The sequence below is a fragment of the Podarcis muralis genome, chromosome 2 (genome assembly GCF_964188315.1).
Source record: "Podarcis muralis chromosome 2, rPodMur119.hap1.1, whole genome shotgun sequence".
NCBI classification, from domain to species: domain Eukaryota; kingdom Metazoa; phylum Chordata; class Lepidosauria; order Squamata; family Lacertidae; genus Podarcis; species Podarcis muralis.
Genome location: NC_135656.1, coordinates 63070993 through 63084167, shown reverse-complemented (window position 1 = coordinate 63084167; position 13175 = coordinate 63070993). Strand labels below are relative to the sequence as shown.

Genomic DNA, 13175 nt, shown 5'->3' with positions numbered 1-13175 from the left:
CTCTGACCTACTGCTTTGAATGTAAGAAACTGGGTTGCTTTGTGAGAGACGGGTGCTTTTTATCTGCTCCTAACTAGAAGCCTCTGCAGGCGTTCCAAGATTATAAAAGCAAGACCCAGGTGGCGAACTTGTGGAAAGGAGGTCAAACCAAACTGTCTTCCTCCCAGTTGCCTTTCTAGGGAAGTCTCCTTTGATCTTGGATTCCCGTCCATGGCCACTGAGCAAATCCCTGCCCCCTAAAATTAGGGAATCATAGCGTTGTAAAGTTGGGAGGGACCACGAGGGTCATCTAGTCCAACCCCCTTCAATGCAGGGATCTTTTGCCCAACGTGGGGCTTGAACCACAAACTCTGAGACTAAAAGCCTCATGCTCTACCAACTGTAAGGTAAAGGTAAAGGACCATTAGGTCCAGTCGTGGCCAACTCTGGGGTTGTGGCGCTCATCTCGCTTTATTGGCCGAGGGAGCCGGCATACAGCTTCCGGGTCATGTGGCCAGCATGACTAAGCCACTTCTGGCGAACCAGAGCAGCGCATGGAAACGCCGTTTACCTTCCCGCTGGAGCGGTACCTATTTATCTACTTGCACTTTGACGTGCTTTCGAACTGCTAGGTTGGCAGGAGCAGGGACGAGTTCACCCCGTCGCGGGGATTCGAACCACCGACCTTCTGATTGGCAAGTCCTAGGCTCTGTGGTTTAACCCACAGCGCCACCCACGTCCCTTTCTACCAACTGAGCTGTCCCCTTAAACTGCAATCCAATCAGCTTCACCATAGAGAAAAAGAAGCCTAGTGTCCATGTGCCTTTCTCATAATCCTTTGCTGAAAATGACTGCTGCTACTTCACAACTCACTTCAGTGAATACCGGTACTTACAGACTCCAGTGCCTACTCAGAGATCAGTCCTGCTGAGTAAATAAGCAGGTCTAAGATTGCAGCCCCAGCTTGTTCATTTTAAACATTCATTGCCTCAAGAAGCCCATGGTGACAAACAGCATGGATTAGCAGCCCTAATCAGAGTGGGACTGCGGGTGGACTATGGGTGTAAAGTGGTTTGTGTTAACCAAGGCAAGAGGTGAGAAAATGTATTAGTAGTAGCATTCTCCTAGTATTTTTATTTTATTACGGCCTCTCCAATGGGGTGGGTGGTGGCTGGGGATCAAATACACTAGATCCAGATCCGGTGGTTAGGATTATCCACTTAGCAACATCTGAAACAATTTGACTGCAGCAATAAATGCAACAAAATAGCCGGGAAACACTAAAAGGGCAGAGAGAAATGTGGCAACCCTTAATCATGGAAATCAAACCACTTAAAAAAGGGAGCAATCATTTTGTGACCCTCAAAAAAATCCTAAAAGGGAAGGTTTTAACTAACCTGGGGGTTTTTATTATTATTATTATGCTTTATTGGTTCTAAAAACAACACGACACAAAGCAATCAACGGGGGGTGGGGATAAAATATTCATTCCAAACTTAATACTTATTGTATGTGACCTTTTGTGATCATGACCTCCGGTCATCCCATTGTGATTCCCAAGTTACATTCTTAAACTACAAACTAAGCTTTACCTCTTCTAAGTTGTTTCGGTAACATTAATATTGTAAAGTACTCTTAATTCATGCAGAAAGTCAATCAAGGCCTGCCAATGGATTTACATTTTTACAGATAGACTCTGTATACGTCCCCATTCTCTATCAAATTTTTGGTCAGTGACATCTTGGAATTTTGCTGATAATCTAGCTAGTTCTACATATTCTCGCATTTTGTTCTGCCAGTCTAATTTTGATGGGATAGCATCTCCTTTCCTTAACTAACTTAGGTCAGGCCAACAGAATGGGGAAGTTCCAGAGCTGGGGTGAAGCCACTGGAGATCCTCTTCCTGGTGCCAATTAGGAGGCATCTGCAAGATGTTGGGAAACCTAGGAGAGCTTCTGATGATGATCTCAAAGGGGGGGGGGGGGGCAAGTTTTACTTGTTTTCAAACATTTTTATTCCACTTTTTCATAGGCGCTTCAAAGAGGTTCCAAAATTAGAAGAGGAAAGCAATAGATTATCCATTCAATTAAAAATCTAAATAAGCCTGAAATAAATAAATGTTTGGGCCCTCTGCTTCTTTTAAGACACAGGTGCACAATGGAAAAGGCAAGCCCTCCGTGTCTAGCCATTGCTAGCCAGTGACTTTATCACATGAAAATATTTGTGGGCTGGGGTAGTGTGTGATGCTGGTCTCCCCAAGCTGATGCCCTCTAGATGTTGTTGGACCCCAGTTCCCATCAGTCCCGGCCGATATGGTCAGAGGTGATGGGAGTTGTAGTCCAGCAACAGCTGTTGGACACCAGCTTGGGAAAGGCTCAACCCACTCCATGACATATTGGGGTCCAGGAACAACCTAGCAAAAAATTTGGAAACCTTCTGTTTCCAAATGAACTCCCCCCACACCAACACCTACAATATCCCAGCACAATTATTAATAAGGTCTCAGTCCTGTGCATACTTCGGAGGTCACAAATCTCACAGAACAATGCAATAGGGTATACTTGGATGTAAGAAGTGCACATAGATTTGAGCACAAGAACATAACAGCCTAGTGGATCAAGCCAAAGGCTCATTGCAGTCGACTATCCTGTTCTCATAATGGCCAACCATATGCCCAGGAAAAACCTGCCACCAGACCCAGAGCACAAGAACCCTCTGATTTAAGCCATTTAGGGCTAACCGGTATTTTGACATGTGCCCAGAAACGAATCAGTAATTTTGTAAAACTAGCACAAAACTTTGGCATAGTTTTATTTGTGGGTGGGGGGAGATTTGTGGGGAAGCTAATTTTGCTTCCAGGAGACGGTCATAAAAGACTGTAACTCAGTCCTAGACATGTCTACTCAGAAGTAAATGGTCTTTCTTCCTGGCAAGTGCATGGAATGACAGCCTTACTCCCAAAAGTAAGTTCCACTGACTTGGAAATATGTTATTTTGTTAAGGCTAAAGTCTTATTTTGGAAGCAAGGCTCGCTGACATACACAAGATTCAGTTCAAAGAGAACGTTTTAAGCTTCAGGTAAGAGGAAACTTCAGTTCACGGAAGGTTTTGGAACTTATAATCAAACTTAGAATGCTATTTCTGCCTTGGCCAAATTCGTTGTCCTGATCAATGACATCGATGCCCATGAAAAAGTCCGCCTATGAGCCGTTTTCAAGAGGACTGAATGGCAACCAGACAAAATCAGGTGCGGGGTGCGGGGTGGGGAGATGTTCAGGAAAGAAAAGACTTGTGGGCTTCATCACATCCTCCCACTGGCATTCAAATGTTTTTGATGGAATTCGTAAATAGGAAGGAAAAGGTGGTAATTCATTGCAAAGAAAATATCCCACTAAATTGAGAATGTGTGCAGACGTAATCATCGAGCAGCCTTCGAGCAACCAAAAGCAATAGATAGAATACATAGGCTTGTTTTGAAGAGCCCCGGCCAGACATTCTGTCTGCCTCGCGGGCTGGAAGGAGTTAATAGCCCGAACTAGCGTCCGCAGGCAGCAACAAGTGCAGGGACAGCGACTATATAACCGCAGGAAGCGGGCTGCAGTCCATCACTGCCTCCGACGCGTCCAGAGCCGAGAGGAGGGTAGGAAAGACACCCCCGAATCGTAGCCCCCTCGGGCCAGACCCGGGGCTGTTCTGGAGGGAGGAGAGAGAAAGAATTGATGGGGTGGTTCTCAAAGTAAGAGGGCAAAGAGTTGGCAACTTCGCCTCGCCGACGCCTTTCCCGCATCTCCAGAGAACTTTGCCCCTCCAGCGCGCGTCCCCTCCAGCCTGCCAGTGCGGCCGGCAGCGCGCAAGAAAGGGAGAGGGGCGGATCGCGAGTATGAATGGAGGCAAATCCATACGAGGCGAGTTGGTCGGCGGTCGCAAGGCGCGTGCATGACAAGAGCAGCTACGGGGGATAGACACAGCCGCGGGAACCTGGAAGCTGCCTTCTGCAGTCAGAGCATCCGTCCCATGCAGCTGAATGTTTGTCTGCGCCGAGAGGCGGCTCGACGGCCCTACTTGGGCACGCTGGGGATTGAACCCCACACCTTCTGCATCAGGCAGGGGCAGAGCAGATGGTCGGTCCTTCCAGTGCGTGAGCGCGCCCTGAACTGAACGGGAAGTGTGGCCATAGCAGCTGCGGCGTGGCGAGGCTCCCTCGACGAGCCCACACTCCTCCTCCTCTCCAGTGTCCCGCGGTCACTCTCAGCTGCTCTCCCCGCTGCTCAGCCTCGCTTGCATGACTTTAAGGAGCCGGGAGATCTCGTTGGGCGCAGCAGCTTCTGGGCGATCCGTCCGCGGCTCATAAGAAAAGGCGAGACGGGATCCGGGAACGGAGCGCTTAGACGAAATCCGCCGGGAAGATTTTCCCGATTCCTCCGACCTTGCCTTGAGTCTTTGCCAAACCCCGGAGTTGTGGATCGGCCGGCAATTGTCTTTCCAAAGAAGCCACCCGGCTGCCTGCGAGTCACCAGGATTTACCACGAGGCGAGAAGGAGGAGGAGTCCAGGCCATGCGCCTCTCCCCGCCGCGAGAAACTTCTCTGCAAAACTTCTGCAAGGCGGCGCGCAACGCTCTCCTCCGGCCTTAGTGTTTTCTGCGCCGGTTTCCAAAGGGGCCATGCAGCGTTGCTGGGCTCTTCCTTCGCGCCCGGCTTTGGCAGGAGCCTGGGAAGCGTTGCCCTCGATCCCCGTGCGATGAGCTTCCTCCTCTCAAACTGGGGGTCGCCCTCGATTGCCCTGCACGCTCACCTCCCCCCGCCCGGAAATCGGAGGTGGTGGGCGCCCCCCCACCCCAACCCCCGATAAGCGAGGATGGAAGAGGAAGGGTGGCTGCCGCAGAAGAATCAGTCTGCCCGGCTGGAAAGGGAAGAGGCTGGTCCCTATCCCGTTTGGGTGGCGGCCCTCCTCGCTGTCGTCCTCATTGTCACCATCGCCGTGGACATTCTGGGCAACCTGCTGGTGATCCTGTCCGTGTACAAGAACAAGAAGCTGAGGAAAGCAGGTAATGGCATTGCTGGCCAAAGGACACCTGTCCCCAGAGACAGCATCCCGCACCGCTCTCGTTCAGCCTCCGATGCTGCCATAACTGACCGGGGTTTGCCTGGGACGGGGTTACCTGCGCATTCTTTAACCTGCCTGTAAAGGTAGCAGGATGCAGAAGAATCTGCCCTCCTTGTTCCAAGTTCCCGTTCTCCACCGCCTGTCTGAGGAACTGCTGAGAGTCTTCACTCCAGCAGAAGCAGAATATCATGCTGTGTCTGCCCAGCAGGATCTCCAAGATAAATTTTCTTGTAGCACCAAATTAGATTCTGGAGAGGCATTTCTCCCCCACAATTTATGATGAAATGCAGAAGACATTATGTTTATTTTATTTAGGCATGCAGATATTTGCTGTCTGAGCAGGACCCTCCTTCTTGGTCAGAAGAAGTGCAGGATGCCACCTTGGGTTCATTCAAGGGCACCTGCGTCCTGAACAAACTCCCTTTCTAGGGTGCAGGTGGCATGTTTATTGAGCACTGTTTGCAGGGACATTAGATGATACGGGCGTAACCCTAGATCCACAAAAAAATTTGAAAAGCAATGAAATAACTCAATTAACTGAGGTTGTGCTCATCCCTCCCCTGGAGAAGCCTGCCTTCGTTAATGTCCTCCTTGGGGCAGGTATATTTCCCCCAAAAAGCTCAACAACTTGGGGGGGGGGCATCTCCTAAAAAAAGCTGAACAACTTTGGCTGCCTCCCCCCTAACAAAAATCCATGCATCAAAACAAGTGTGTTAGCCACACTTTCCAGCACATTTCCCCTGCAACTTTCCTTATTGCAAAACACACACAGTCCCAATCCAATCTTTTAGGAGAGTGTGTCCGCGGTGCAGGAGCATAAAATCAACGTTAATTGTGCAGCCTGAATTAGCTGGTGCGTGATTGAATCTCACTCCAAAATAGCTAGATGGTTTGAAAGTGCCCTGGTTCTTAAATACCATCATTCTAAATAGCAATTCTCTCTTTTGAAGACTAGAGAGATTTGCTTTGGAAAGATATTTTTAACACCCTCACACCTCATTTTCTGAAAGATGTCCTGCTTTCTAGAAAACACAACTTGTAAAGCAGGGGTTGGGACCCTGTGGCTCTCCAGTTGGCAGTGGCGTAGCGTGGGGGGTGCAGGGGGAGCCGGCCGCACCGGGCGCAACATCTGGGGTTAGGGCAAATCCACGGGTTAGGGGGCGCAAATCCACAGGTTAGGGGGCGCAAATTACTTGCCCTGCCCCGGGTGCTGACAACCCATGCTACGCCACTGCCAGTTGGCCATCCTGGCCAGGGCCGTCTTTAGCAGATGTGGTGTCAGGGTGAAAATATCCACTCAGCGCCCCCCAAATTGCCACGGATAGTGGGGGGATAGTGGGAGGGAGCCAACCATGGGGGGTGCGCAACTCTTCCCCCATGCCTCTGCGGGAGAGCGATCCCCGCAGAGGCTTGGGAGGGAAGCTGCGCACCCGCCAGCCATATAGTTGGTGGGGCGCAGCTTCCATCCTAAGCCTCTACGGGGATTGCTCTCCTCCTGCGGAGGCTTGGGAAGGAAGCTGCACACCTGTCAGCCATGTGGTTGACGGGGCACAGCTGGCGGGCATTCAGGGAAAGGGGAGGCCACCAGCAAAGCCGTGCAGTTCCCCCACTTGCTGGGGCGCCCCTGAGAGGCCAGCGCCCTGGCACAACGCACCACTAAGCCCTATGGGAAAGATGGCTCTGATCCTGGCTGGGGGTATCCAACAATATCTGGCCATAGGCTTCCCTGTCCCTGATTCAAAATTATCTGAAGTTGCCTTCAAAGTGATCTCCAAAACACAGAGACTCGGAATCAGCTACATGAAGGTGGGGAAAGTGCAGGGTGTTTTAGTACAGTTTTGCATAATTTAATTTTACTCAATAATGTATATACCACTTAACTGCATGCATCTCTGAGCAGTATACAAGGGATGCAATACAGAAAAGATTAAAACTATAAAAATTAACATGTCTGCTGGAATTTTTAGAAGACCTTAGTAGGTGCTGGAAGTTCAACAGGAAGGGATCCTGTCCGACCTCAGTGGGAAGGGAGGTTTGACAGAATTCCCATAATACTGAATTTGTGGTTGTGGGGCATGGTGGACTCAGTGGGGCATGAAGCAAGCACTGAAGGAATTTAAGGAGATAAGCTACGAGCAGTGGCAGAGGAAGCCTTCTTGGGCACCTGGGGCGGTCTGCATGACGCAGCATAGCACCCATAAGGGCTAGGGACAGAGCCCACCACGCAGTGCTCATAGGGACGGGCAGAGGTGGAGCCTGCGGCGATGTCACACACACACCCCGAGATGACACCTGGGGCGGGCCACACACACCTTGTTCTCCCTCTGGCTACAAGCCATAGGTTACTTGATAATTTCTGGGCAGCTTCACCTGTGTGGCTGTTGTCTGATATGTAAACATCACTAATCCCTGTTAATGCAAGACCAGGCTGGTGTCCCTCCCCCCTCCTCAGATGCTGTGGACTACAACTCCCATCATTCCTGATCACTGACTATTCTGAATGGGGCTGTTGCAAATCCAAAACTTCTAGAGGTCATCAGTTTGGAGAAGGCTGAACTAGATAAAATGGGACGGAAACTGGTCTCACCACCTGGCTCGGAATGGCTGTCCTTTTTGTGCTTACACGAAAACCCCGTTGAGCCATAATATCTCAAGCACACTTCTGCACAAGTAGTTTGAATTCATTGCATGTTATCTTCAAGTAGAAAACACAGCTGAAGCTTTTGAGCCTGAGGATATGGCTGGCTCTGCTGCGTCCACTTGCATTCTCTGCTTAGTTTTGCTTGCGCCTGACCCAGGGTGTCTGGAACAAACAGCCTTTCAGTCTATTGAAATTTTGCTGTGAGCAGCTTCAGCAAACAGCAGCTGCACTTCTGTTTGGGGATAAACATGTAGGGCTCTCTTGCTGGTTTTGTCCATCTGTAGACACTGCAAACAGCTTGCGTGCTTGCAGTGTTTCTAATATAAAGTAGCAAAAATAATGACACACTTCTTATAAATGCTTCGTAGACAAGGGGTGGCGGGAAAAACACAGAATTATAAGCTCTGGGGTTACTGCTGAGATCCATATCTGGAATAATAAATACACCTTCTCTGTCCTTGGGTCAATTAAACAGCAGGGGCTTTCTAGCCATAAACTATAGTGAAACAGAACCAGGCGTTCACAATTATTAGCATGGGTGACCACACTTCTGTTTCACTTTCCGCTTATACCAGAGGCCTATGATCTCAGTATTCAAAGTAAGTTGTGAAATGGCAAAAATATTTTGATTAAGGGCTATTTCATTTAACCTGTAATTAAAATAAAACAGGCAAACCTGTTTAGGGAAGTTTTTAATGTTTGATGTTTTATTGTGTTTTTAATATTCTGTTGGGAGCTGCCCAGAGTGGCTGGGGAAACCCAGCTGGATGGGCGGGATATAAATTTAAAAAGTATTATTATTATAAATAAAATTCCAGAACATCAAGTGCACAAATGCCTTCCTCTTGTTTTTGTGCTGAGTGACAAGGACACAGGTGAAAGCAGGCCATTTTTTTACTGAGTGGGTGGGCTGTTTACCCTCTGAGAGTCTGTAGAGCATGAGACTCTTAATCTTAGGGCTGTGGGTTCAAGCCTAACATTGGGCAAAAGATTCCTGCATCGCAACAGCTTGGACTAGATGATCCTCATGGTCCCTTCCAACTCTACAATCCTAGGAGCCAGCTCTCTGTTCCTGCATGACTCCTGCTGTCATGAAATTTAGTCCCTTTTTCTGCAGCGGAATGAAAACTCAAGCTACGGTCGTGCCTTGGATCTCAAACACCTTGGCTCCTGAACAAATCGGCTCCCGAACGATCGAAACCCGGAAGTGAGTGTTCCGGTTTTCGAACGTTCTTTTGGAAGCCGAATGTCCAACACGGCTTCCGATTGACTGCAGCCAATCAGAAGCCGTGCTTTGGTTTCCAAACATTTTGGAAGTCGAACAGACTTACGGAACGGATTCCGTTCGGCTTCCAAGGTACGACTATATTTCAAATATAGACAAGAAGCTTAAGGGTACAAGTATGCAGTCACCAGTAGTTTCTGTTTAAAGAAGGACGTTGCTAATTGTTTATTAACAATGGTTACTTTTCAAGTGCCTTTAACTGTTCAACTTTTGAATTCTAGGGAATGCCTTTGTGGTCAGCCTGGCTTTTGCAGACTTGCTGGTGGCTCTGTACCCCTACCCGCTGGCCCTGATCGCCATTTTCCACGACGAGTGGGTCATGGGCTACCTCCACTGCCAGGTCAGCGGGTTCCTGATGGGGATGAGCGTCATTGGCTCCATCTTCAACATCACCGGCATCGCCCTGAACCGCTACTGCTACATTTGCCACAGCCTGAAGTACGACAAGGTCTTCTCCCTCGGCAACACACTAGGCTACGTGGGGGGCGTTTGGGCCCTCACCTTGCTGGCCATCATGCCAAACCTCTTTGTCGACTCCCTCAGGTACGACCCGCGGGTGTACTCTTGCACTTTTGCCCAGTCCGTCAGCTCCCTTTACACCATTGCGGTGGTGGTGGTCCATTTCTTCTTGCCCATCGCCATCGTCAGCTTCTGCTACCTGAGGATCTGGGCCTTGGTGCTCCAGGTGCGGCGGCGAGTCAAGCCCGACGTCCGGCCCAAAATGAAGCCACATGACTTCCGGAACTTCCTCACCATGTTTATGGTCTTTGTGCTTTTCGCCATCTGTTGGGCGCCACTGAACTTTATTGGTTTTGTCGTAGCTCTGAATCCAGCGCTGGAGCCTTCCATCCCTAAATGGCTCTTCACGGGCAGTTACTTCATGGCGTACTTTAACAGCTGCTTAAACGCCGTGATTTATGGAGCCCTGAATCACAATTTCCGAAAGGAGTACAAGAAAATCATACTAACCCTTTGCCAGCTGGTTTGCAGAACTGACTGAAAGAAATCCACCAAAGCTCAAATGGGTTGGAGAGGTTGGGTCTCGGATAGCAAAGTAATTTGCAAAAGAGTTGTTTGTTACTTGCCTGCAACAGGATACTCAATGGTGGCTTGTTCAATGAGGTTTGAGAGTAGCACTTGAGAGCTGTGTTGGCATAGCAAACATCAGCTTCCTTAAATCCTTCTCTCCCACCCACAACCTGCCCCATTTTTCTTATCAGTAAAATCACTGTGGTGGCTGATAAGAGCTGAGCCAAATAATTCTTAGCAAATAATGCTTGTAATAATTTTGACCTGCTCTCCATACGGAACATCTTGCTGGTTTCTCCACTTGATTCTTAAAGTCCCACGGCATTTAAGATTGTTTTTGAGAAGCTATCCAAAAGCCCCAAAATGGGCTTTGTTGAACGAAGTCCAGGGACCTTGACTAGGAAAGAATTAAGACTGGTGCTTGCTTTCTTTCTTGGTAGATTTCTTTCTTCGGTAGATCCTGAGAATGCAATCTGCAAAGAGCTGTAGGTTTTTGTACATGGATCATCAGCTGTGCTGAGTACACAAAAACAGTGTGGGGTTGAGAGAGAGAAATGGACTGCTGAAATTGAAATAATCCTGGTATGAACAATTTTTTATCACAGTTCAAAAATCTATGTTCACGCATGCATCGCGGACCTCCAAAAGTGTGCACAGATTTTTCTCTTGTGGTTTCTTTGATGAAAAGTGAAATGATTTGGAAAATATCTGTGTAATTCACTTTGGCTACCATCTTTTTTTTTGTGGAGGAATGCAATGCAAAACTGAGTGCAAGCTAGGAAAAAGGGACAGGAGAAGGCTAGCTTTCAGGAAGACCGCTGCAAAACCTCAGGCTGAACTTTTGGAAAGTCCCATATTGTGAGCTAGAGGAGTCAGTGTGCCTGCTCCAAAATGCTGTGGTTTTTCCCCAAAATGAAAAATAAGCAATTATAGGGATCTAATCTCTGAGGCTATTCCTTGACTACCTGAAGAAGTGTCTCCCTTGGCTCTTCTTGTTTGGAGTGAAATTGGGAATGAGGCCATGTCCTTCCAGGCAATGCAGAAATCGGCTTTCCATCCTTCCATTGTTCATACTTGTCCCAGAGCAGATTTGAACTCAGCAAGGCAGGGGATGGAGTCAAGTAGGGATAGGATAGTCAGGCCTTACCAGGTCAGTGCACAGTCCAGCAGGATAATCTTTCCAGTTTTCTACTGCCCACATTTTGCTCATTTGTGCCAAGCACAACCAAGCATATGGAAGAAGGCCAGGTCCCTGTCTGTCTATCTGCCTAGTACAAAGACACTCAGAACATCTCCAGAAAGGGTAAGAGAACCAGAGAGGTTTATATAGGGCCTTAGCTTGGTGGTAGGGATGCGGGTGGCGCTGTGGGTAAAAGCCTCAGCGCCTAGGGCTTGCTGATTGAAAGGTCGGTGGTTCGAATCCCTGCGGCGGGGTGCGCTCCCGTTGTTCGGTCCCAGCGCCTGCCAACCTAGCAGTTCGAAAGCACCTCCGGGTGCAAGTAGATAAATAGGGACCGCTTACTGGCGGGAAGGTAAACGGCGTTTCCATGTGCGGCTCTGGCTCGCCAGAGCAGCGATGTCACGCTGGCCACGTGACCCGGAAGTGTCTCCGGACAGCGCTGGCCCCCGGCCTCTTGAGTGAGATGGGCACACAACCCTAGAGTCTGTCAAGACTGGCCCATACGGGCAGGGGTACCTTTACCTTTTACTAGCTTGGTGGTAGAGCATTTGCTGTGAATGCTGAAGATCCCATTTTCAGTCTCCAGCATCTCTGGGTAAAGCCGAGGGTCTAAAATCCTAGAGAGCTGCTGCCAGTCAGTGTAGACCCTACTGAGCTAGAGAGGCCAATGGTCTGATTCAGCAGAAGACATATTTCTGCAAACTTTCAAAAGAAGTTGATGGTCAAATGTGAATACTATTGAGATGGATGTTAAAGGATAATGGAAAGCCCTTAAATGAAAAATGAAGGTAGTCAGAAGGACACTCTACAACCCAGCCCATCGTTACAACTCATTTGGGTTAGATGAAATTCCACAGAAAATGATCACCAACCTTTCCAGGTTGATAGAAGAGCAGCAGAACCCAAAGACCGAGCCAAGTTTCTGTGTGGAATCTTCAGCAATCCTGGTGCAACAGGCTTTAAGAACATTTGCTGCTGAAACAACTCTCATGGATATGGATCAGAATGCAATAAATCATTTTTTAAAAAAACAGAGGGTGACCTATCCAACAAGCTGAAAGACTGGTGGTGAGAGGAGATGGTTATGGAACAATTTGAAGCCTTCTCTTGCCCTCTGACATATAAAATGCAACCCGCTACTCTCAATGCATGTGTATTTCTTTCTGTAGCCTGCACTGGCCATTTCTATAAACACAAGAAATTTTGCTCTGAATGCTTTGAGTAGCCACACCTCTGATGTCACAGGTGCAAACTAGTCCCAGCTCCCTGGTGTCCACACTTACAGCACAAACATCTGCAAGGATGGAGCCTTGGTGTGCATAGCTACATGTAGTCCCCAGGGGTGGGGCTAATTGACACATGTGACATGGAGGCTGTGAATGTTCTGGTCCCATCCCTGTACATTGGGGAAATGGGAGAGTAAGACTTGGATTGGGCTAAGTCTTCTTGTGAATCTGCTTCCTCTTCTGGAAAAGCAAACAGCTGCATTGCCTCCCACCGTACAAGGGGCTTTGTCATTTTTCAAAGAGTGTCAGTGTTCTGTGGAAATAGGGTTCGATTCAGTCCAGGGCTTACATAATTCGCACTTTATGGAACAATACAGAAACCAAAACACTGCCATCTTTCAAAATTCGCATTCTCTGAATTTTGCAGTGCAGTTCTCCAGCCAAGCAATGTGCACAAAACTGCATATACGAGGGTAAAGTGTGCACAGAAATGCACAGATTAGTGAATATAACATACAAAAATGTGTTTTATTAGGGAAAATCACACAAAAATAGATTACATTAGGGAATATTGCAGGCAAACATTCACATTAGGAGAAATGTGGGTGAAGGATTCTTAAGGGGGGGGAATCACAAAGGGATGCAAAAATATGGATAATTTAAAATTGGAAAAATGAGAAACTGAAACTGTCCTTCTGTGTGTGGAGAGAGCACTGCCTTCCCTTCCAAT

At 48.3% G+C, this 13175-nt stretch overlaps 1 protein-coding gene across 1 annotated transcript; it reads left to right on the top strand.

The window, feature by feature from the left end:
* The first annotated feature begins 3563 nt into the window (after positions 1-3563).
* LOC114591369 (melatonin receptor type 1A-like) lies at positions 3564-10759 on the top strand. Its single transcript, XM_028718312.2, has 2 exons — positions 3564-5025; positions 9232-10759. The coding sequence occupies exons 1-2, from the start codon at positions 4836-4838 to the stop codon at positions 10008-10010; spliced, it is 969 nt and encodes a 322-aa protein (XP_028574145.1). The 5' UTR covers positions 3564-4835; the 3' UTR covers positions 10011-10759.
* Positions 10760-13175: the final 2416 nt, after the last annotated feature.

Excerpts from the sequence above, each read along its gene's own strand:
- LOC114591369 (XM_028718312.2), top strand. The coding sequence starts at position 4,836 with ATGGAAGAGGAAGGGTGGCTGCCGCAGAAGAATCAGTCTGCCCGGCTG. Across the intron at positions 5,026-9,231 it reads CAAGAAGCTGAGGAAAGCAG|GGAATGCCTTTGTGGTCAGC; the intron begins GTAATGGCATTG and ends TTTGAATTCTAG.